The sequence below is a fragment of the Mesoplodon densirostris genome, chromosome 6 (genome assembly GCF_025265405.1).
Source record: "Mesoplodon densirostris isolate mMesDen1 chromosome 6, mMesDen1 primary haplotype, whole genome shotgun sequence".
Classification (NCBI taxonomy): domain Eukaryota; kingdom Metazoa; phylum Chordata; class Mammalia; order Artiodactyla; family Ziphiidae; genus Mesoplodon; species Mesoplodon densirostris.
The window spans coordinates 120,253,940-120,278,904 of NC_082666.1; the positions used below are offsets into that span (position 1 = coordinate 120,253,940).

The window sequence follows — 24,965 nt, forward strand, 5'->3', positions numbered from 1 at the left end:
AGTTACAGAGCTCAAAAGGCATATAAAATATTAAACGTCTGCTCAATTCGTTAGCAGAGACCCACTTCTTTTTTTTTTTTTTTTTTTGCAAGAGAGGTTGGGAATCACACTTCAAACAAAAATAAGTTGGTAAACAACTTCAGGTAAGTATGAAAAAAATTACAAGAATTTCAGAAATTTTATGATTAAGAATTGTTTTAGCTACAATAACAAAGTATTTCTACCCCCAGAGTGCAAACATTAAAATTAACTATAAGGCTTTTTTGTCTGGAGACCTTAAAAAACATGTGCTTCTGTACAATGCAGATTTTCAAAATGAAGGTGTTCTATAACAGCACAAAATGAGATTTATAGACAGACATTAAATAATCACTGTTTCTAAGCACTCTTATGGGGGCATCTTTGTGGAGTATAATGAATTTCTACAGTTCACTTGTCTGCATAGAGGTCGTGCTGTGCCTGGCAGTAATCTCCACTGCCCTTCAGAAACTCCATAAACGTGTGACCAAGAACACCACAGAACTGAGGAATATGTCTACTCATTGAAGACTGTGGCCTTCATACAGCTGGTCCCGAGGCGGCGGCGGCAGGGCAGGGGCGGCGGTGGTCGTCGCGGGGCGGCGGCAGCTTCGCAGGCTTGGGCCGGGGCACCGGACTCGCTCCTGCAGCGAGCGGCTCCGAGAAGAGCGCGCAGCCTCGCCGCCCCGCAGTCCCGAGAGCCAGTAGGCGTGCGGAGGCCTCCTTTCGCCTTTTAAGTGGTTCAGTTAAAAAGAAAACCAATTTATTCTTAACGCACTGGACGTGTTCCTTGCTCATGAGATTTTTTTTTTGTGAGACTCGAACAAGATCCTAAGATATTAGAAGGGCAAGAGTGAAGTTACTCACCTTTCAGTTTATGAAATATTTCTACGGAACCACTATGCGTGGTAGATATTTAAGCCATTGCTTAAATATCAGGACACAGACTAGTAAATGCTAAATTGTTCAGTCCAGGAAAGAGATCATCAGGACAGTCGGAAACGGTTCCAGGGAAGATTGGGAGAGGGGGAGGGGGGGCGCCGCGTGGTATGTGGGATCTTAGTTCCCTCACCGGGGATGGAACGCATGCCCCCTGCAGTGGAATCGCGGAGTCTTAACCACTGGACCGCCAGGGAAGTCCCTCAAGGACGATCAGAATTGAGCTGGATCTTAAGGGATCCATAGGATATTGATTCTGAGAAGGAAACAGAGGGACACTCCAGAAGGTGGGGAGCAAGTAGAACCTTATATATCCCTGTAATTCGGCGTATATACTGTCACAGAGCTTGAGTGACCAAGAGTTTCGTTTATCCGCGGAGATTACCGTAAACGGAAGCTAACTTGGAGGTTTAAATTATATGTCCGAAGTAAGAACGCCTGGTCGAGGAGCACTAAACGGTGAACCACGCGGGCGATCCTGGCGCCTTTGGCGCCCCTTAGCGGGACTCTCCAGTCCTACTACCTGAAACCACCGCAAGTCTGAGCGTAATCGTTTGCCTCTCTACAACACCATGCCAAACTCCACGATTACCAGGGGGTCGCGACACGCACTTACCCGCCGCGCAAGCGCTACGTCCTCCTTTCCGCACAAAAGCTGCGGGAGGGGTCGGCGCAAGCGCTCTGAGTTTCTCGGAAAACAGGGTCATCATCCCGCCTCCTGGCGCAAGCCGGTAGAGAAACGCATGCGCTGTGAGGAGGCAGGGACTTATTTCACGCGGCGGTGACGTAATGACAGAGGAGGAGGCGGCCCAGGAACGGAAGCCGGGAAGGAACCAGAGCGGAAGGGGACTAGGGCCAGGGCTGTGTTCGGAACCTCGGCTGGCCTGGGGGTTCCAATGTGGTCCCCGGAGCGGGAGGCCGAGGCCCCGGCCGGGGGAGACCCGGCGGGCCTACTGCCCCCCGAGTGGGAGGAGGATGAGGAGCGCATGTCCTTCCTGTTCTCCGCTTTCAAAAGGAGTCGCGAAGTGAACAGCACCGACTGGGACAGCAAGATGGGCTTCTGGGCGCCGTTGGTGCTGAGCCACAGCCGCCGCCAGGGGGTGGTGCGCCTGCGTCTGCGGGACTTGCAGGAGGCCTTTCAGCGCAAGGGCAGCGTCCCGCTGGGGCTGGCCACCGTGCTGCAGGACCTGCTGCGGTGAGGGCGGGCCCGTTCCGGGGGCGGGGCGGCTCCCCGCGGGCAGGGACCCAGGTCGTTCTCCGTAGCGCAGCGCGACCAGCCTGGGGTCTGGCCTCCAGGAGCCGTCTGCGTCTGCTCACTGGGCGAAGAAGGAGGCCGGGTTAGGGGTGTTCGGAGGGAGAGGGAGGCGGGGTATGGGGGGAGATTGAGGGGCCAGGATAGCCCCTCAGTTAGAGGGAGAGATTAGATGAGATCCAGACGGTAAGAGGAGAAGCCAGCCTGGCGGAGGTGACAGTGATTTGTCTGGACTGGAATCCCGTTATGTAGTTATTTCATCGGGGCTTCCACATTTGAATAACCCCGGAACAGAAGGTCTGTGAGACAGGATTTATTGAACTAAGGAAGGGCAGAGCTAAGAAGAAGGTAGTGGTGGGGAAGAGGCCTGTACGGGTTTTGCCAGCAGCCTCCATCCCATCCCCGCCACAGGTCATGTGTCTGGCCTCTCTTGGTGACCCGAGAAGGTCCTGTAGGTGTTACCTGTACGACAGGTGCAGGGTTTTGGAGGTTCCTGAGGTGGTAGCATGCATGTGAAGCAGACGTACTGCACTTCGCAGCGTGCAGGTATTATGCGTACACCATCTGGCTCCCTCAGCAGTCCTGTGTGTGAGGTGGTAGAATTTTCCTCAGCAGACAGAAGAGGAAGCTGAGCCACAGAGAGATCGAGCGACTTGCTGGGGGTTACACAGCTAGATAGAGGCCATGCCGGGGCTGGACGCCGGGTCTTCTGATTCTAAAGCATTTGCAATTCACGTTGTATAAGTCATACCCAGAGCAGCCTCCCTAGCACAGTGACTCCCTCCGTGACTGAAGACGAAAGTCAACTTTGATATGTTGCTTTTAGCTCTCTGCTCTTCCTGGTTAAGAGATCTCCCTTCTCCCCAGCCCCCTTCCCTTGGCTGACATTAATGGGGCAAGCCATTTCTGGAACTTCACCTTTCGAGGAAAGTGTACTGTGGACAGTTTCAGTTCATGCCCAGTGTGGGGAAGGAAACAGTAGCTGAAAAAGTCCGTGAGGGGCAGGAAGAGTCTGGGCTTCCTTATTACAACAGGACCATCCTCGGCCACTTCCCACCCAGAGACCTTTAGTACCTCGATTTCTCCTCTCCTGACTGCTGGCACTCCACTGATGCCCCTTGGGGCTTGATGGGGTCTAGGACCTGAAGAATTTCTCAGGGAGATATTTTTCCATAGAAGCAGCATAGCAGAGTAGTTAACAGCTTTGAACGAGGACCAGATGGCCTGGGTGCAAATCTTGGCTCTGCCACGTGCAAAATTACGTGACAGAGGAAAAATTATATGCCCCTCCATAAGCCTCAGTCTGACCAGTTATAAAATGTGATGATAACTGTACTTAGGTTTATTGTGAGTATTTGAAGAGATACTCCTTATGTAGCCCTTAGCATAGTGACTGGCCCAGGGGAAGCATTCAGGAAATTTAGCTACTTAACACTAGTACCGTGAAATGCTTATGTCGTATCTCCACCCAAGCTTAGGAATAGCAGAAAACTCTTTCTCTGAATGTCTTTGTATTCTTCCTCATGTCTTGCTCTTGACATTAATCCATTATCGTTGTTTTCATTTTATCGTTTTGAGCTCCGTTTGTAACGGGAAGTCTCAACATAGGCTGTGTGACCTCCGGTGCCTCTCTGTACTCTTAGTGGAGAGCTTGCATTTTGGAGCCAACTCATAGTTTAGCTTTGGCCTCTGTCATCTTCTCAGTCCCTCAATTGTTTCTTGCAGAAAATTTTGAGGCTTAGAGCTGGAGCGTAAACAGTACCGCTCACAGTAGCCGGCACGGAGTAGGTGCCCGGTAAATGATGTCTATGATGATGACCAAATTCCTCTTTGGGGGTAAGGAGGGAGGTGGGGACACTGCAGTAATCCTACTACATGCCTTTTTCTTTCTTTGCCTGCAGTCGAGGGGAGCTGCAGCGGGAGTCAGACTTCATGGCCAGTGTAGACAGCAGCTGGATCTCCTGGGGGGTCGGAGTCTTCCTGCTGAAGCCCCTCAAGTGGACTCTTTCCAATATGCTAGGGGATAATAAGGTTCCTGCCGAGGAGGTGCTCGTGGCCTTGGAGCTTCTTAAGGTGGGTGCTCAGAAGCAAGAGGTCTGGGTGTCATCTGGGGTGATGGCAGGACCCTCCACGTTCCTTGAGTTGCTTGGGTGAATGGTTAGAAAAAGAACGGATCTTTTTTACACAGTGACAGAGTTGATAACTGAGTTTATCTAACCTCCCTTTTGCTGTACTTTGTAGTATTTAGTTGTTAGTGGGACCTGTACATTTCAAGGGTGAGCCTCTGTCTAGGAATTGTCAGTTAACACACAATTGATTCTTTTCTGTATTTGTAGGGCTTAATGGTAAACTAAAGTTTAGAAAATGCTTTGCCTTCTGTAGTTTATGTACAAAAATTTCTTTCTGAGGACCTTAGACTTTCAGCTTTGCCTTCCCCTAAATCAGTGAACTGGGCTCAGAGGTCCTCCTTTTGTACTTACTTACCTCCATCAAAGAAGCCACCAGGCCCTTGATCCCTTCATGCTCTCCTAGTCAGTCAGCTTCCTCCTGGCCTGCCTTCCGTCCGCAGCCCAGAGCATGCAGCTGATGCTTGACTGCTTCCCTTATCAACACCCTGGGGCGCCTCTGCAGTTTTCGGGCCACACCAGAGACACCAGCAAATCAGCCACCTTAGATCAGCCCCATGGTCCACCATCCCTGCCAGAGAAAATCGCTGTATCGCCAAGCCTGGGTCCCCTTTCAAGGTCCCCAGCTTTAGGAGGGCCCTGGGAGCCACTCCGCAGCCCAGTGTTCTTGTCCCCTCCCCGGCCCTCCCACACGCCTTGCATTCTCTGCAGTCACTGCACTGAGAAGGTAGAATCCCCTTAGTCGTGCCTTCAGCTGTCCGTCCTCCCACCTCCAGTTTGACTTCCTCTGAGCCCTGCTTTCTCCCCAAGCTCAGAGGATGAAGTGTCCTTCCTGTGTTCCATGTGTGCTCTCGAGCCTCTCCCTCCCCTTTGTGGCATCTGTGACCCTCCAGGTCTGTATATTCCTTTCCCTTCTCTGTCGGTGCTCTCCTTCTTGAGCCTCTAAACCCACTCTGGTTTTCCCATCTCAGGATGACTCCTTGTGGGACCTGGGGCCCCTGCTAGTCACCTCTCTGTCTCTCCTTCTCGGCCAAGCTTTGTCGTCCCCACGTCCTCATCTCCACACACCCTTTAACCCAGGGCAGACCTGCTTCACCCCCATCAATCCACCCGATTGCTGTGGGCGAGGTTACAGTAACCTTAAGTGTGTGCGTGTGTGTGTTTGTAAAGTTCACTGAACACCAGGTGGCAGGAGTAGACTCGGAGACAGTGGTTATTTTTGAAACTCACAGACCAAGCCCAACCTCAGGGCCCTTGCATAGCCCTGGAGGCCTCCACACCGCCGGACGCAGGTCAGAATCCCCCGCCTCCGCCCCATGAGAAGCTCCAGTTTCTCCTCACCTCCACAGACACCCCCCAGCACCATCCTTCGGCCTGGGGAGCAGGTCTCCAAAATCTACCAGCTCTCTGTCGCCCCAGGAGTTTTGACTGAGCAGCATGCATTTTCTTCAGGGGAACACCTCTCCCCCTTTGCACTGCACCCCCTCCCCTCCCAGGGCCCTGACCTCCAGGACCTCTCGGGCTCAGCCAAGACCCCACAGAAACCGTGGGGTGTTTTAGGTCGTTCTGGGCCACCTCCATCCCTCCTTGCCGTCTTTTACCTCCAGTGTTCTCCAGTCTGGAGCAAAGAGAGGTAGATCCATTTATCCCCACAGATGTGATTTTGGACTCAGTCTTTTGAGAGCAAACACAGAGATGGGGGTGGGAGTGGAATTACATAGATCTAAGAACCAACAATAATTTCTGACAGCAAAGTAGTCTAATCCTATTTAGGTAGAAAAATAAATTTAGCTCTTCAGGGGCATGGACTGTTAAATCTGTACCCAGCTTACATCACTAAATAGAACACTTAACACTTATTCCCTTTCGGTGACATCTGCTATCAAATATATGGTGACTTCAAAGATATGGTTTTCTCCTGGGTTAGAGACTTGTTTTCATGTGTGAAAATAAAGGGTCTTATCTGGATATTTTTATAAAACAAAAAAGCCTGTTTCTGCGGTAAATTGATTTTCCCGTCTAAACACAGAAAGCAGCCAGCAACTTTTAATTTTATTTGAAAAAAATACAAAAAGTAAAAATTGCCCATAGATTTTGCTATTTAAAAATTTAAAGAAAGAAATTAAAGTTTCCTTTCTATTCATCCCATTTCCATCTCTTTGGGTCCATTCCCTTCCTGCTTGTGTCTGTAGAAACACACACATCTTTTCTTATTGAGCCTATTATATTACTTTCCATTGTATCTTCTTGTTGGCATTTAATACTTCCTGGAAATCTTATTTACTTGTTTACTTATCTACTATATAAGCTGTCTCCCCTACCAGAAGGAGAAGTTCCATGGGCTCTGGGAACAGTGCCTGGTACATAGTAGAGAGTCGGTGAATATTAGTTAAGTAAATAAATGAATATACACCTACATACATATGTATATACATACACTCCATTTTTTTTCCAGAAATGGAATCTGCTTTCACCTATTGGTCTGCAACCTCCATTTTTTTTAATTTTTCACCTTAGTATATCATGAGCATCTTTCCGGGTCCCTACACAATATAGATCTACTTCATTCTTTTGGATGGCTGCAGAATAACCTATAAACACGCCACAGTTTATGCAATAGTTACCAAATGGATATTTGAGTCATTCCAATTTCTCCCTACTACAAAAAGATACTTCTTTGACAGCCTCGTGCCTACATGTATGTACTTCTACTTTTATTTTTATGGAATTGATTTCTAGAAATGCATATGTAATTTTAAATTTTAACAGAAATTGCCAAATTACTTTTCAAAAGTTTGTATAAATTTACACTTTCATGAAGATTGCATTAAAGTGTCCAGTCTCTTCACATCCTTGCCAGCGCTGGATAACAGCAATCTTTCAAATTTTGCCAATTTGATGAACAAAAATGATACTTCCCTATTTGTGATTTGAGCATCTTTTCACCTATCTACTGGCCATTTACATATTCCTTTCTGTGAATTGCCTCTTTATATCCTTTGCCTGTTTTTATTTTGGATTCTTTGTCTTATATATTAATTTGTAGGAGTTCTTCATTAGGGATAGATAGATATATAATATATTTAGTATTAGGGATGTTAATATTGTTTCCCAGTCTCTTGTTTGCTTTTCATTTTTATTTATGATGTCTTTTACTATATAAACGTTTTTATATTTCTACAGAGTTCTCAAATTTTCCTTTATGGCTCTTGAATTTCTGCTCTTGCTTAGGAAGGCATCCTGTACTTCAAGGTTATCAGATTTTTAAAATATTTTCTTCGAAGTATTTTATACTTTCATTTTCTCAATTTAAGTTTTAATAATTCGGTATGTATTTTTGTATATGTGGTAGAGAAAAACTGTTTTCTTCTAAATGAGTAGCCAGTTGTCTTAACATCATTTGTTACTGTTGTGTACCATTAATGTATGTGTGTGTGGACAACACACCGTTCTTACTACAGTAGCTTTGTAGTAAATGTTTTTATTTGACAGCACAGTCGGATCTAATGAAAGCTCTAGTTTCTGTCTTATTAGACTCTTCTGCTGCCTTGGATACTGTTGACCACTCACTCCTTAAAATTTTCCGTTACCTTGACTTTGTTGTCACTACAGTGCAGGTTCTCCTTGGTTCTCCCCAAGCAGTTTCTGGATTGCTTTTTTTTTTTTTTTTGCGGTACGCGGGCCTCTCACTGTTGTGGCCTCTCCCGTTGCGGAGCACAGGCTCCGGACGCGCAGGCTCAGCGGCCATGGCTCACGGGCCCAGCCGCTCTGTGGCATGTGGGATCTTCCCGGACCGGGGCACGAACCCGTGTCCCCTGCATCGGCAGGCAGACTCTCAACCACTGCGCCACCAGGAAAGCCCTCTGGATCGCTTTTGTGAGTTCCTTCATCTCCTGAACGTTTTGAACGTTGGTCTTCCTTCAGCTTATTACTTTGCTATCTGCATTTTCTTGGGTAACTCATTTATACTTGCGATTTTAATTACCTTCTATATGCTGAGGACTTTCAGATTAATATATCTCCTGTCCTGGCGTCTCCTTCGAGCTTCAGATTTTTATATCCACTTATCTCCTGTACAATCTCAAGCATCCCAAACCAACATGTCCAAAATGGAATGTTTTGTCTTGCCTTTAAAGTATGCTTTTCCTCCTGACTTCTTGCTGTTAATCCACCCAGTCACTCAAGCCAGAACCCAGGAGTCATCCCAGATTCCTCTTTTGCCTTTCCCCCCAGACCCAGTTACCATGGACTGCCAGTTTTATCTTTTAACTTTTGCTTGAATCCCTGCCTCTTTGTCCCTATTCCCATTGCCCTGTTCAGTCCCTCGTATTCTCTTGCATCAGTGGTCTCCCTGCCTCTGAGCCTAACTGCTACAATCCAACCTTTCCCCCTTGTCAGCTACATCTCTGTTAATCTAGCCATGGCCTTCCCTTCAGGGACTACCCACCATCTGCAGAGTAAGGACAGCATAGAAGATACATTACACTTTGTATATGAGGTAGAAGGGTTTCTGCTGTCTCAGCCCTTCCCACCCGCATCCGCAAACACCACGCTGGACTCAGACTCCCGGCCGTTGAGGGACTCGTGACCATCCCTCTTCCCACGATGCCTTTCCCACCGACTTCACCTAATGACTTATTCAGCCTACAGGATTCTGCTCAACAATCTTTTTCTTTTTCTGAGCCATTGCTGAACTCCTTGGGTATTCCTTCCCTGTATTTTCATAGCGTTCTGTGCACACTTCAGTAAATATTTCTTGCTTACAGAAGACCGAGAGAGTAATTTCCGTGAAAGAGGAAGACAGTGGCATTGTTTTTTGGAACTTGTATTTCTTAGACTTCTCACCAAAATCCTATCCCACCCATCTGTCACATAAGACTCTTTATAGACTCAATAATTTTCCAGTTTGCAGGATTGCCATTTGGCATAAAAATGGAGAGCCCAGGATTGGCAGGGAATTTAACTCTCATCTGATCCACCTTCTCCAGTTGGTGAGTGGGATGCTGAGGACCAGTGAGACTGACCGGTCCAGGGTCACACAGGCTAGGCCAACCACCAGGCCTTGGCTCTCATTCCTGGCCATTGCACCCCACCACACCACCTCATTCTCCCCTTGGGGGACCACGGGCCAGGGAGCTGCGGAGACATGAAGTCCTAGCTGGAAGGGCAAGCACACATCTGGCTCCCAGTATATTACGTACCTCATTTCATCCATGTTCCCCAGACTTGCCTCCGAGGTTTTAAAAAACACAAATCCTTTTTCCTTTTCCAAAGGAAAGGAAAGGGTCAGTGCTCCCCTGCTCTTGCCTTGTGTGATCGTGGATCTGAAGCACGGGGTCAGGGCTCTCCGGGTTCCGTGGGCAGCGATCAGGGCCCACAAGCACCTTTCACTTTCCCTGCAGGAGAAGGCTGAGGAGGTGTATCGTCTGTATCAGAACTCCCCTCTCTCCTCGCACCCCGTGGTGGCCCTGTCGGAGCTGAGCACCCTCTGTGCGGGCTCCTGCCTGGATGAGAGGACCTTCTACTTGGTGTTGCTGCAGCTGCAGAAAGAGAAGCGAGTCACCGTCCTTGAGCAGAATGGGGAGAAGGTATGGAAACTCGCTGTTCCTTCCCTGACTCACCGAGGACTTGTTCAGTGTGTACTGACATGCCCGCCAGCATCCCTGCCTGGTGATTTCTCAGCATTTGGGGTCAGGGCAGCTGTAATTTGTCCCTGTCCCTCAGATTGTGAAGTTTGCCCGGGGCCCACATGCCAAGGTCTCTCCTGTCAACGACGTAGATGTCGGGGTTTACCAGCTGATGCAGAGCGAACAGCTGCTGTCGCGCAAGGTGGAGTCCTTATCCCAGGAAGCAGAGAGGTAACTCCCCCTGAGCTGAGCACCCCTGACCTCCACCCTGGCCCTTAGAGCTGGTGTCTGTGGGCGCTTAAAAAAAAAGGTTATTATTATTATTTTTTTTTTACTAATTGTGAAAGTACTGACTGTTCAGTGCAGCCATCATGGAAAGCACAGACTATCACAAAGGAGAAAAAAATGAATTCCTCCCCAAAGAGTACAGCTTTTAACACTATGTTTATGCTCTTCCGTTCCAGTATCCATTTAACCAGTGTTTATTGAGCTAGGCCTTGTCTTGGGGACTTGGGGATAGAGTAGTGAACGAGACAGGTCTCTGCCTTCCAGGGGTCTTGCTGAGGGACCTCTGCTTTTCCCCTCCAATGACTATGCAAGGCATCCGTGCTAAAGGCACATTACCACTTCTCCAAAAAGTAGGGTATGTAGACATGGAATTAGAATGTGCTTGTTCACGCCCTCTCACAGTGGGAGAAACCCCATGTTGTGGGAAGGCCAGCGTCATTGGTGGTGTTAGGAAGTCATTACCTACCTCCTGGCTCCCAGGATGGGAATTTGTCTTCAGGGTGCCTCGTCAGCATGTTTGCACACCCCCACGCCCGCCCCTCCCCCGCTGTGGGTTGAAACAGCTTTTCCTTGGTCCTTTGCCTTTCCCATGGGCAGACCCGCCCAGCCCGCATCTCAGCTTGCTGCAGGGGTTTGGCGGTGGGCTGTTGGGCATCGTTTTTCTGGCCATTGGGTAGTATGAATTTGATCTTCAGATTTGAAAGTACCTTCACTAAAAGTGCTAGTCTTGGGGACACTTCAGGACCGTGCCACCCGCATCCTCTGGCCTCGTCATCTTGAGCTGTCCCTTTGTTCGTAGGTATAAAGAAGAAGCCCGCCGGGCATGCCGAGCAGGAAAGAAGCAGCTGGTGAGTTCTCTCTCTTCCCCCCACAGCTGTGTACCTGTGCCCACAGCGAGAGGAGCCCCAGTTCAGGGAGCGACCTTCTCGAGGGGAACAGTCTGCGGGTGGCCCAGACACCACAGCTTGTTTTACAAACCTGGGATGGTCTTATCATCTGGGAAGGGCTCTCTTCCTCTAGCCCTTTAGCCTACCCGGTCTGACCCTGCCTATGACCATGTCTCCACACCCCGCCCCCCCAGGCCCTGAGGTCTCTCAAGGCCAAGCAGAGGACGGAGAAGCGCATCGAAGCCCTGCATGCCAAGCTGGACACTGTTCAAGGCATCCTGGACCGGATCTATGCCTCGCAGACAGATCAGATGGTAGCCACTGCCCCTCTGCCCCAGTGCTTGGCTGGTCTCCGCGGTGTCCACCGTTCATCCCCTCCGCTGTCGCTTTGCTGTTTGGAGGAGGCCTGGGTTCTTTCAGGATATGCTTGGGACTGCCTTTGCCTCTTCCATTGGGCAGTTTTGGCCTCAGTGGACATGGGGTGAATCATGCATGGGTGGGGGGAAAAAACCACAAAGCTTTCTTTTGGAGATGAAACAATATTGTCTGTATTTTGCCCAGTGTTCTTTATCTGCACTGATAACTTTGCTTTCTCTTTAGGTTTTCAATGCATATCAGGCCGGGGTAGGAGCACTGAAACTCTCCATGAAGGATGTCACCGTGGAGAAGGCAGAGAGCCTTGTGGATCAGATCCAAGAGGTACAGGAGGGTGTGGGAGGACACACCTACACAAGGCGGTTCCTGAGGACAGAAGTGACTATGTCGTACTTCCTTCTTTCGCAAACTGTTTACCTTGTGGACTTGAGGACGCTTTCCTTGATTCTCCAATGGGGCAGCATTACTCTGTAACCCTGAACACTGAGACCCAAAGACCATTCAGAGTTCAAGGCGTTGTGCTTTTCTCTTACAGCTGTGTGACACCCAGGACGAAATTTCTCAGACTCTGGCTGGTGGGGTAACCAATGGCTTAGGTGAGTTGACATGGTGATTCCATCTTCTTTCCTCTCTAAGGTGACTTCAGCTCCTTGTGCTGTGATAGGTTTGGCTGTGGATCTGTTTTTTTTGGTGCAGACAGGGCTGGCCCACCGTCCCCTCTCTCTGGGGCTTCTCCACAGGAGTAAGGAGAAGGAATTGGCATTTCCCCCTTGATAGGCTATGCTAACGACCCCTTGGTGCTCCGGCGTCCCTTACTCCCTAGGCCTCTTCAAGGGCAAGGAGAAGCAGGGTCCATTCCATGGTGTCAGCAAAATACACCTCCTTGGTGACTTAGCTCTGTGTATGGAAAAAGCATATCTGCTTGAAGGTGTCCTCTGCCTCCGAACTCACACGATTTTTTTAAATAAACCTCCAAGGAGGCCTGGGCATCTTTTGTAAAGCCGAGCTGGGTTTGCAGTCCTCAATCCTTGACTCATTAATGCGTTTCCTCCCTGGACTTTATGTGTCCTTATGTCGTCTTTTCTTTCCAGACTTTGACAGTGAGGAACTGGAGAAGGAATTGGACATCCTCCTTCAGGACACCACCAAAGAACCTTTGGATCTGCCCGACAACCCCCAGGAGACGTTTTATACCAACAGTGTGCCTCACCCTAGGATCTCGGACGCTGAACTTGAAGCTGAACTTGAGAAACTGTCCTTATCAGAGGGAGGTACGGAGCTGTATTCCCAGGGCTGCTGGTGGGCTTGTGGTCCTCTGGCTGACAGTAGCGAGGCTCGAGGTTAACGTGTCCCAGCCCCATTGCCCAATCTCCCAGGGTACCGAAGTCGGGTGAGGGAGTTGTGGGCTAATTATTCAGACTCGGTCCCTTAAACACTGGGATGCTTTCATCTCAAAGATCTACCTGGGGGGCTTCCCTGGTGGCGCCGTGGTTGAGAGTCCGCCTGCCGATGCAGGGGACGCGGGTTCGTGCCCCGGTCCGGGAAGATCCCACATGCCGTGGAGTGGCTGGGCCCGTGAGCCTGTGCGTCCGGAGCCTGTGCTCCGTAACGGGAGAGGCCACAACAGTGAGAGGCCCGCGTACCAAAAAAAAAAAAAAAAAAAAGATATGCCTGGTATAGAGTTCAGTCATTTCTTCTCCTTGCAGGTTTGGTCCCAAGCAGTAAATCTCCAAAAAGACAATTGGAACCGACTCTATAAAGCCATTGTAGGACCCTCAAGTGAAGGACCCTCGTGTCAAAGAGAGACCAGGCTTGTGTGTGTGTACATAGTTATTTAAACGAGAAACTCTCGGAATGTGTTGGAAAGAGGAGGAAGGACCACCACTCTGATGTATCTGGATGCTACCACTTCCTACGGGACAGATAGAATTTCTGGAAGCGTGCTCGCGAGGCGTGCTGCCAGCTGGGCTCGCGGCCCTGCCTTCTCATCTTTATAGTGCCACAGTTTATACAGTTCTGTGTTTGCCCTGTCGTCTCTCAGAGCCTGCGGCTTCTGCCACGGGCTCAGTTAGGTTTGTCTTCCCCCACCAGCTTCGTTCCAGCCAGCGAAGGCGAAAGATTTGTGCAGCTTTGCCAAATCAAAAGCTGTCCTCGTCCCCCACCCTCACTGTGTTCAGAGGAGTTGATTCTGTCAGTAGGTCCGTTACACAGCTCTTCCCAGCCCCTCTCTGTTTCCACTGGTAGCAAGAAGAAGGAGAATCAAACAGCAGCCACGTTATGGAGAAACACACAGTGTGAAAGGTTCTCCCCTGGGGTTCAGATTCTCCAGGTGTTCAGAAAGAGGGGTAACCCCCGAGTGGCTCGGAGTCGTGACAGTTGGAGAGGGGCCTTGTGGGGTTGGTGGCCACTGCCGCCTCTTCCATCTTATGCAGAAGAAGATCTGCTGACTGGAGAAATGGTTACACTTGGTCTTTTGAACTTGACGAGGAGAAGCCCAGGGGACTACAGGGCCCCGGGTGTCCAAACCCCATATGCTTTCTTAAAACGGCATCATCTTTGCCTTGCCCCCGTGGTGAACAAATTAAATATAACTTAAATACATAAATCAGAAGAAGCCACACAACAGCACACCTCCCCTTCTTGAGCCTGGCAGACAACAGCAGGTTGTTTGAATTTCAGAAGCATGTTACGTTGTAGCCCGCCACTCGGGGCAGGGGATCTGAGCCAGGATGTGCAATAGATGCAGAAGACGGTGGCCTCAGCCACGTCTGCTGTGTGCTTCCCCGGTCCTGCGCTGCGCCTGGCCCCGCCTCTTGAAGGGCCGTCCTTCTACTTCCTTTGACGAATGGGGGAGGATGGCGGAGGGGGACAGGCAGGAGAGGGCCTGAGTGCGCTGGCAGCAGGGAGAAGAGAGCAGCCATACTGCCGCTCTGCTGCGCAGTCCCAGACACCTGCCTGGCCCTTGGCCCTGCCCCTCCTGCTTAGGGTGACGGAGAACAGAGGGGAGGAATTTGCTCCAGGCCAGGAGCACAAATCACTGTTCAACAAGTTTCTCTCCCACTCGGCCTTGGGAAACTGAAATGTTGGGGGTGAAGAGAAACAATCACTATTTTTTCTTTTTTTATCTGGTAAATAATTAAAAGAAAAACCCTGAGCGCCTCGTCCTCGTCTCTTTTTTAGGTTGTATGAAGTGCCTTGTTCCTTCCTGCATCCCCACCCTCACCTCCAGCACACACACACACGGGTTCTTTCACTGACACCACAGGAGAAGGCTGACTGGCTTCCTAGCGGGAGTCCCTAGCTGCTGGGAAAGTGGGCAGCCTACCTGATCGCTCTCACGCCGATGCTGTTATTAAATGGCCTCTTTTGTTTAAGAATGCGTCATCACTTTCCTTACTCTTTTCCTTTCCCTCTTCCCTCTAGATGACCCACTTTCCTCGGCCCGTGTGATCGTACCATATTTTAGTCTGGCACCAGTATTTACTCAGTGCCTGTTACATGCGTGGGGTTTGCCGTCCACGGCGGGAGACAGGTTTTGAGACTGCGAGCAGAGCTAGAACAGGCTAGAAGATCTGCCGCAGCACTTGGTACGTTAGCAGGTGAACCAACCAGGAAAAGGCGACTGGAGGAGCCAAGGGCAGAGACGGTTTGAACAGAACAGAGTGAAGATAGGCCGGGGTGGGGGTGGGGGCGGCAGGGGGACGGGGGATGTAGTAGGGAACCCTCTCTGTCCCCAAAAGTGTAAGTGCCTGGACTTAGAGCCTCTTACCTGCTCTCCTGTTACTCTTTCTCTCGCTGACCTGAGCTGATAAGGAGTCCTTGCTCCAATGTTTCGTCCTGGTTCTTTGCTGTGCAACAGGAAATTAAGAGGTTGATCCAGGGCTTGGATCAGAGTGAAGACAAGCCGCCGTCTGGTGGTGGCTGCATTTTCGGCATTGGATTCCCGTGGGGGGCCTGGGTCTGGCCTCAGAATTCTCTCCTCTTGAAGGAGTTGACTCGGTTTAATAAGGGAGCTGGTGAGTTTTCTTCTATGTGCAGAGAGATCAGGCCCAGATGAATCAGGTTCAGATGCTGTCCTATTGGGAGTGAAGTTCCCTATGGGGTCCAGATACACAGCAAGGACATTCAGGGAACAACTATTTCAAGTTAAGGGCTCAGGGGGGGCGTCATTGAAGAGACGACGGCCAAGCTCTCATTCCCCTTGAATATTTCCTTGGGGTTTTTAAATCTTGTCAAGCAATCTACAAGTTTTAGAATATCATCATATATCCTTAATTCCACTGAGATCAAGTAGGGAGAGAAAGTGTAGCTCATCAGGTAGGGACTGGTCCTGATGTGGATCAGGAAACTTGGTTCCAGTTCTCAACTCCGCCACTAACTGGTGGCTTTGGAAACACGGGGCCTCTTGTTTCTCATTCATAAAGAGACGCAGACAGACAGGGTGATCCAGAAATTCTGATGGTCTTAGGGTCCTTCTGAGCAGTCTGCTTCTCCCTTCCCTTGAATCCTTGCTGCCTCGTGACAGGAGTCAGGGCACTGCCACAGCAAAGCCATGCCTGGAAAGGTGGCTGGAGAGTCCCCAGTCCCTGCCCGCTGGGGACATGAATGTGGTGTGCGGAGGGCAGGTGGGGGTGGGAGGAAGGGGACGGGCTCAGCCTCAGAGTCTGCTGGGCCTCCCAGAAAGCGGCTCTTAGCCAGAGCCCTGCGGCTGCGTGGGCTCCGAGGTCGGGCACCCTGTTATGAGAGGGCCCAGGAAGGGTGAAACTGCTGTGATTATCACTGCCTGCCCAAAGGGCAGAGAGAGTGTCCAAGGTTGAGCAGACCCCGGGAAGAGGTCAGGATATGCTGGTTCAATCTGCTGGCAATGTCATCAAGGCCATCGGAAAAGAGAGAGAGCTACCAAAGCTGTTCAGAGGGGCGAGGCCACTGGCAGAGCTGCTGACGCACAGGAATCCAAAAGCAGCCTGGCTTTGGGGTTGACGGGGGAGTTCGGCAACTCTCTTGTCTTTTGAAGTATTTCACTGTTTTCTCCGCCAACGTCTCATTTTTCTCAAGTTGCAGCTACTCTTTGGGGAAAGTGTGGTTGCTTTCCTCCTCCTGCACAGAAACAATAGACACCCAAGCATATGAGCTGGAAGGAGTCTCAGCAACTGGTGGCAAAGCCTCCGTTTCACAGATGAAGACACGGAAGCTTTGGTGACTTGCCCAAGGCACAGAGTTCACAGGGGATCTTAGGACTGCTGTCTTCCGGGCTGGTAGTCTCTCAGTACACCAGGCTCCTCTTAAGTCAGGCTCTCAGAAACCATGTAACTCCAAAGTACACTACTTCCCGTGGTCGGTGGTGGGTGGGTGGTAGTCGGGCGTGTCAGTGCTTTGAACTGGCAGCTCAGCTTCCTCTGGCTGTCAGTGCTGTGATTGCACAGACTTCTGTGTGTAGAAAACCACCTCCTAACTGGCTGGCCAGTTTCCAGTTTTTAGGGAAACCAGGACAGTCTTCACACTGTTCCTTTGCTGATATGCACCATAATGGTAATCTTTCTTTTTTTTTTTTTTTTTTTTTTTTTTTTTTTTGCGGTACGCGGGCCTCTCACTGTTGCGGCCTCTCCCGTTGCGGAGCACAGGCTCCGGACGCGCAGGCTCAGTGGCCATGGCTCACGGGCCCAGCCGCTCTGCGGCATGTGGGATCTTCCCGGACCGGGGCACGAACCTGTGTCCCCTGCATCGGCAGGCAGACTCCCAACCACTGTGCCACCAGGGAAGCCCATGGTAATCTTTCTTGACTGGTATTTTATAGCAGGCACATCAACTGTGCAGAAAAAATTTGCAGCTCTGGACTGCCTTGAACTTCCTGAAGGAGCCAGACTTAGGGCCCTTGTGAGATAACCAGTGCTGTGATTAGGTGACATGATACCCCCAAGGGACCCCCAAAGCATTTTGTGAACTGCAGGGCAGATCAAACCTCAGCTAGTGGATTCCCATCCTTCTGCATAGTGTAATGAGTGTAGGCCTGCTTATTGGGCTAGCCTAGGATAATAATGGGCTAGCCTAGGATAATAGAAATGTATTTAGATTATACATGTTGGAAGAGAATTCAGCCACACAAAAATACCATGCTGCAGTTCTCGACCCAGGAAAGTTAAAAATTAACAAACTCAAGGGACTTGCCTGGTGGTGCAGTGGTTAAGACTCCTAGCTCCTAATGCAGGGGGCCTGGGTTCGATCCCTGGTCAGGGAACTAGATCCCACATGCATGCTGCAACTGAGAGTTCACATGCCACAACTAAGGAGCCAGTGAGCCGCAACTAAGGAACCCACCTGCTGCAACTAAGACCGGCACAACCAAATAAATAAATAAAATTTAAAAACAAAACACGAACTCAAGTGATGTGCCTATTACATGTGAGCTAACAGATCAGAGGAGGAAAGAAGGAAGCTTTAGTTTGGGGCCCTGCCTTTCAGGAACTTAAAGTCAGAGGAAGGGTGTCTTAGTCAGTGCAGGCTGCTATACCAAAATGCCATAGACTGAGTGACTTACAAGCAACAGCAATTTATTTCTTATAGTTCTGGAGGCTGGAAGTTGGATATCAGAGTGCCAGCATGGTCTGGTTCTGGTGAGGGCCAGCCGTCTTCTGGGTTGCAAATGGCCCCCTTCTCATATCCTCATATGATGGAAAGAGGGCAAGGGAGCTGTCTGGCATCTCCTTTATAAGGGCACTAATCCCATTCATGAGGGCTCCACCTTAACGGCCTGATTACTGCCCCCCAAAGGCCTTAGCTCTTAATACCATTACATTGGGGGTTAGGATTTCAACATATGAATTTGGAGAAGACACAAACGTTCAGTCTATAGCAAAGGGTAATTCCAAGTTATTAGCACAATGAAGGATTAGTATAGCACTAGGAATTTGTAGAGCAGGGGTTGGATGGGTTGGGAGGAGAATGCCCAATCTTGGACTATGGTTCCTATTTTAATGCAATAATTAAAAAAATGAACAGTGGCTAACATTTATTGGGTGCTTACTGTCTGCTGGACACTACAGGTTGGGCTCTTCAGAAGCAGGCCTGGAGACAGAGTTTGGGGTATCAGGGTCACCACCTGTGAAGGAAAAGGGGAAGAAGCACAATTAGGGAGAAGAGGTCAATCTACAGTGCAGGCCCCCTAAACTCTTGGTCACACTGGTGGAAAATTCTAGAGCAAGTATTGTCCATGAATATCCCGTATCAAGCAGAAACAGCTAGGCCTTTATCCATCCCTACCCTTCTCCCTCAGTCATCAGATACTCCTGGCAAGGGCCTGACCTCAGCTTGGTGGCTCTCTGCAGCTGGGGCAGCCTAGAAGGAGCTGACAGCTGGCTGGGAGGCTGTTGACCACACTCCCTGCAGCTGGGCAGCAAATCCTTGAAGGGCGCCCTGGACAGTGCATCTCCATGACTCTCTGGCTGTGCTAAGGTCTTTGAATGTATTTAATCTTCCCAATGAGCCAGGTACTGTTACTTCACAAATGAGTTAACAGAGGCTTAGAAATGGTAAATAATTTGTCCAGGGTTACCAGTGGATGATTGTGATTGTGATTTATAATAAGAAATATATATGTGGTCTTTGTCCCTGTTTCTGGCACAGAGCTCCTAAAACCCTTGGAATTTCCTAAGCGATGAGAACAAAAAAGATGTCTTGATGTTTATAAAAATTTCTTTCAGCCATACCTGAGTTTATGTTAATGAGGTCACCAACCACGTGATAAGAGGTTGGAACATTCATTCTCCCCCACCCCCGCCCCAACCCCCAGAGAAGGGAGAGGGGTTAGAGGTTGAGTTCCATCAGCAATGGCCAATGATCTAATCAATACTGCCTAGGTAATGAAGCCTCCATAAAATCCCAAAAAGATTCAGAGAGCTTCCAGGTTGGGTAACCAAAATGTCTTCACATGCCACCACATGGGGCCCCAAATTCCACAAGGATAGAAGCGCCTTTGTTTGAGACCTCACCCTATGTATCTCTCCATCTGGCTGTTGATTCATATTCTTTAATAGCCTTTTGTAATAAACCAGAGCAGGTTTCCTGAGTTCTGTGAGCTGCCCTAGCAAATTAACTGAACCCAAAGAGGGGGTGTGGGAATCTCTGATTTATAGCCAGTCTGTCAGAAGTATAGGTAACAACATGGACTTGTGATTGCCATCTGAAGCTGGGTAGGGGAGGTCATTCTTGTGGGACTGAGCCCTTAACCTCTGGGATCTGATGCTATCTCCCAGTAGATACTATTAGCACTAATAGGACACCCAGCAGGTGTCCAAGAATTGCTTGATGGTGTGGGGAAAACTCCCCACATCCCTACACAGTGCAGTTGGGTAAAGAACCCCTTTTAATGATGGAGAGAGGCTTTAGCTGGGCGAATCTAATTTTTGCATCCTTCTTTTCCTTTCCTCTTTTTCTGCTCTAGTCCCAATTAGGGCAAGAGTTGGTTGTGATTCTGATCATCCTACCAGATTTATGAAGCGAACACACATACCATGTTGTTTCTTGAAAACTGCAGCTTTTCTGCAAGTTTCATATGAAGAATTCCCTTTGATTGTACAAGAGGACTGGAAGAGAAACTTCCAGAAACCAGAACTGAATTTGTTTTTGTTTTTGTTTACCAGGAACACCAACTAGAGTTTCTGGGGTGGGGCCTTTTATAGAATGCACCCAAATCTCAGCTGTCTTTACCAGTTTCCAGGATTAGAAGCGAGCTGCAGGCATCGTCCTGGGCATTAATGAGAGGATGACGGGGGAAGAGGTGAGATTCCTTAGCGCCCTGTTCTGATTCTCTGTCACTGATACTGCATACGGGGTTCTCTGGCGTCAGGTTCCCCCAGGCCCCTCCCTCGTCTCAAAACACCGCTATAGCAAGAGAACATTTCTTCTGGTCCTCCAGAGTCCAGGGGGGAGCCATGGTGGGAAGAGGTGATCCTTCTAGAAGAAAAGCCTCCAAAGTCGGAGTTATGTTCAGAGTCTCTGTTGTCCAGTCTCTACTCGGTGGGGTGCCCGTGAGGCTGGTAGGGGGCGGGCACTTGGGGAGGCGGGAAAGGGGCGGGGACTCGGGGGAAGGGGCGGGGACTCGGGGGAAGGGGCGGGGACTCGGGGAGGGGTCGCGGAGGGGCCTGGAGCGCGCGCAGTTCGCCCTCTGGGAGAGCCGATCCCGTCCCTACTGGCGCTTACTCTGCGACGCAGGCTCGGCGCAGGAGCGGAGCGCAGCTCTGGGTCACCGGACCCCCAGGGAAGGAGATGCGAGCGAATCCTGTGCTCCAGAGGAAGTGGGCGTGTGGGTACCCGGCCGCGGGGCTCTGGAGCGGGGCGCGCGTCTCGTTTTGCTGCGAACGCTGGATGCCAGGCGCGGGGAACCATCGGTCGGAAAAGTCTCCGGAGTCGGGTCCTCGGGGGAAGGCGACCGAGCAAGACGGAAAGTCCGCTCTTATCAGATCCTTGCGCCCCCGGTCGGGCCCTACCTGTCCCACAACGCTTCCCTCTCCAGCCGTTTCTTGCGCCCAGGCCTTTCATGTCCCCACGTCGGTCCCTGGCGCAGGCTCTGGGCCCTTACTGGGCCCGTACTGGCGTCTTCCTCGACGTTGGGAGGAGTCCGGGAACCACGGACCAAGACCTCCCTGCTCCCTTCACCGGGTAAAATCCAGGACGTCCTATTCTTTGCGCTGTGCAAGGACCTCCTCCAACAGCGGGATCCTGCCAGGGGCACCTCTTCAGCGCAGGGAGAAGGACCCCGCAGGAAGTCGGGGGTGCATTTGGTTGATTTTAAGGGAGAAGGCTGGTGCCTCCGTCCTGGCCTCACGACCTGGCCTTTGTTCCAAATCTCGGCCCTGCTCGGAAGCCTCCAGAACTCCCAGCCAGGAGGCCTTCACGGCGGCACCAGAGGTGACCAAGGCCCTAGTCCAGCAGAGGGCAGAGCAGGGGTGAGGTAGGCCCGCTACGCGTTGGCGTCAGTGCGGGGCTCCTCTGATTTCTCACCTGTACGCTGCTGAGAAACGTCCTGGTGTGTGCTGGCGTCTTGCACTTTTGCCACCAGCGTGCACAGAAGGTCATCTTGGACCTCCTGGTGGCTCTGCTGGTGATGCCTTGGAAAGTGGCAGCCCAGGCAGCTGGCTACTAGCCCTTTGGGGACTTATGTGACATCTGACTGGCCTTTGGCATCATGTGCTCCACCGCCTATATCCTGCACTTGTGCCTCAGCAGACCAGCCCCTTCAACTACCTGCAGCATGTGACCCCCAGGGCTGCTTTGGTGGCCGTTGAGGTGACTGAAGGTGACACTTCAGTTTTCCTATCCTTCATCCCTGGCAAATGGAGCAACTGGCATAGGGCAGAGCCCAGCCTAACAGTACAGAGCTCCCTATCTGGGCTCAAAGATGCACCCCGAGCCTCAGCTTCACCTGTGCAGTAGCCTGCTCAATGGTGGTCATAGAGGCAGCAGGCTGAGGGCTCTCGGAGCCAGGCTGTGTGTGGACAGCGGGGGCCCATGCTCAGCCAGGACCCACGGTCACTTGATTAACATTGTGACATCCTCCCTTCCCCTCATAGGGTAGGGGTTGGGCAAACAGGATCGAGTGGCCCTTTCTGATTTTGTCTACAAATTGTATTGGGTGGTAGAGAAAGGTCACCACCTAAGGCCGGCAGCAGGACCTGTGATTTTCTGGCCCTGGACCCTGGGGTCCGTGGCTAGAGGAGACCAGGAGAGCCTTTGATGAGGTTCTTTTGGAGCTGGAGTTCCTAGAATGCCTCACCTGTATGCAGGGGGTCCCATCTCCACCAGCCTTATACCGTGCTAGGTGCTTTACGTGGGTTAACCTCATTTTGGATTAATTCATCTTTGAGGCCTCAGTGAGGCCAGAGCTCTTATCCCCATTTCACAGATGAAGAAACTAAAACAGATAGATGGTTAACCAATTTGCTTAGAGTCACACAGCTAACAAGTAATCAAACCGGTATTTGAACGGATAGTCTGACCCCAATACTTGCCCTGTTGACCACTGTGCTATGCTAGGCTAATGGGAGGAGGGAGAGTTTGGGATGGAACGCCTATCTTTTTTGGCTATTTTAATAAATTACTTAGGACTTGCTTCCTTCTTATGTGTTTATGGAGGCAATTACTCATTCTGTACAAAATACAGTCGTATGTGTCCTCAGTCTGGCTTTTCTGTTGTTCCACGGGCAGAGATGCATATTTGCTGTCACTGCGGTGGGTGGGTGTTTGGAGCCACCCCCCTCACTGGGGACAACTGTGGGCTGGCTTTCTGTGTGTGCAGGGATGGGCCAGCATGACCCAGTGCAGGCAGGAGACGAGAGGTCTGAGTTCTGGCTCCATCACTGCAGGGAGATGTGACGTAAGGAAAGATCCAATGGAATAATTATTTCTGTTTAGCCTGCCTCAAAGGGAGGTGTTGCAGAGAAATGGGAACTTTGTAAATGCGTTTTGAAAGTATCAAGAGCTGCATAAATGAAGGGCATCGTGAAGGTGGGGTTCTCCAGACTGCCTCCTCTGGAATCAGGGCCACTTCCCCCAGGTGGCTGAGCCATTGTCTTATAAACCTCAGTCTCAAACACAAATCAGGCATCTGCCCTGCTGTGGCCTGACCTCCTCCCTACTTGGGTCTTTGAGCTGGGCTCCGGAAGGGGAAGAAAGGTTGAACTGGCTCTGCCATTTATTAGCTGTATGAGCTTGGGCAAGTCACTTAACCTCTCTACTTTAATGTCTTCATCTATAAAATGAGGATGACAATTGTACCACCACATAGCACCGTTGTGAGCAATGAGTTAAATTATGCAAAGGGCACAGAGGGTGCCTGGTACAGAGTAAGCCAATTCAACACGTGTTAGCTCTCAGACCCTTATATAGGCCTTGTTGTCCTCCAGACAGGTCCACCCAAGGGACCTTCTGAGTTCATGGTGGAACTCTCCTCTCTTGCCGGTGGGCGACTGTGTGGGATGTCCTAAGAGATGTGTAAAGCAGAGTTAGTATTTTGTTTTGTTTCACGTAGTGCTTGTATCTGGATAGACCGTCACATGCTTCTCTATACCTCTCTGTGTCTGTGCCCCTCTGCAGTGTTTTGCTGATACACATTAGATTAAAAATAAACACCAAGATCCTCATAGTCAAATATTGACTAATAAATTATGTAAAGACATTTTAAAGAATTAAGCAAATAAGAGTCTAGATTTTCATTAGAAATTCTTAATTTTCACCCAGTTCTCTTAGGACAGATCATCTGCAATCTATTGCAAATTCACTTGTAAGGGTCGGCTGGGCGGGATCATGGGATTGTCCTTTAAAAAAATATTATACATTTTTCCTGTCTTCTTTTCCTTTTCTTTTTTTGCTTTATATCTTTATTAAGGCAAAGAGACACAATTTTTCTTTTGCTATCCTTTACCTCTTTTTCTTTGTACTTTATGTTGGTTAGAGTTTTTATATTATTATTATTTTCCTGTGATGATTTGAAAGCTACAGATTATATTTCTAGTCTTTCAGTGGTTACCTTCAAATTTTTAGCATATGGGTTTAACTATACATTTTTCTAACAAATTCTAAAATTCTTCCTTATCTCTCTCTTTTGCCTTTCAAGAATTTGTTTTGTTTCGTTTTGTTTTTTGCCGTATGCCGGCCTCTCACTGTTGTGGCCTCTCCCGTTGCGGAGCACAGGCTCCGGACGCGCAGGCTCAGCAGCCATGGCTCACGGGCCCAGCCACTCCGCGGCATGTGGGATCTTCCCAGACCAGGGCACGAACCTATGTCCCCTGCATCGGCAGGCGGACTCTCAACCACTGTGCCACCAGGGAAGCCCAAGATCCTTTTTATTCTTGAAAAACTATCCAGAAAGATAGTTTTTGTAAATGTGATATAATACCACCATCTTTTTAAAGAAATACTCTGGAAAAAACTGCAAGAGAGCAAAATGCATCTTAATTTTTCTTCATTTTTCTGTTCCCAGCTTTTCCTACCTGGCCTTTTGAGGGACACTCTCCCTGTGACCTTGCCCATAGCCTACTGCAGGGCCCACTCAGACTGTCCCACCCCTGTACTAAAACCTGGGTCTTCAATGCTGTTAACTCAGGGGCCCGCTTGACTCAGGATGATCGAAGGCTTACATTTCAGCACCTTTCAGGGAAGAGGAGGATTTCAACCCTGGTCTCCTAGATTATAATAGCCCATCCTACACTGTCTGATGGGAAGAATTTCAAACCCTATTTAAGGTGGGTGCTTTAGTCATTTTTAGATGTAGCAAGGTAGTATAATTTGATGGTCTGCAAATCACCATTCTAGTGTCTACCCCGCCCTGTTACCCAAAGGCTAGTACACCTTGTCAGTGACCCTTTGGTGTGAGTTAGACCTCTTTGCAGGTTCCATCAATAAGGGTCAAGGAAGGTCAACGGTGGTCAAAGGGCGATGAAATTCTTGGTGTCCAGAAACT

General features: G+C 49.8%; 1 protein-coding gene across 3 annotated transcripts in view; it reads left to right on the top strand.

Annotated features, from left to right (window-relative positions):
• The window catches only part of CHMP7 (charged multivesicular body protein 7), a 53,619-nt gene extending 38,953 nt beyond the window's left edge, over nucleotides 1-14,666 (top strand). The window contains exons 1-10 of one of the 3 annotated variants that reach the window (XM_060102545.1): nucleotides 1,787-2,152; nucleotides 4,111-4,282; nucleotides 9,738-9,923; nucleotides 10,060-10,193; nucleotides 11,050-11,098; nucleotides 11,332-11,451; nucleotides 11,738-11,836; nucleotides 12,048-12,108; nucleotides 12,604-12,783; nucleotides 13,219-14,666. In XM_060102545.1, the coding sequence (XP_059958528.1) occupies nucleotides 1,854-2,152; nucleotides 4,111-4,282; nucleotides 9,738-9,923; nucleotides 10,060-10,193; nucleotides 11,050-11,098; nucleotides 11,332-11,451; nucleotides 11,738-11,836; nucleotides 12,048-12,108; nucleotides 12,604-12,783; nucleotides 13,219-13,271 (1,353 nt within the window). In that variant the 5' untranslated portion in view covers nucleotides 1,787-1,853 and the 3' untranslated portion in view covers nucleotides 13,272-14,666. Of the gene's footprint in view, nucleotides 1-1,786; nucleotides 2,153-4,110; nucleotides 4,283-9,737; nucleotides 9,924-10,059; nucleotides 10,194-11,049; nucleotides 11,099-11,331; nucleotides 11,452-11,737; nucleotides 11,837-12,047; nucleotides 12,109-12,603; nucleotides 12,784-13,218 lie in introns of those variants that run through there. The other 2 variants (XM_060102546.1, XM_060102547.1) reach the window with 2 other exon arrangements.
• Nucleotides 14,667-24,965: the final 10,299 nt, after the last annotated feature.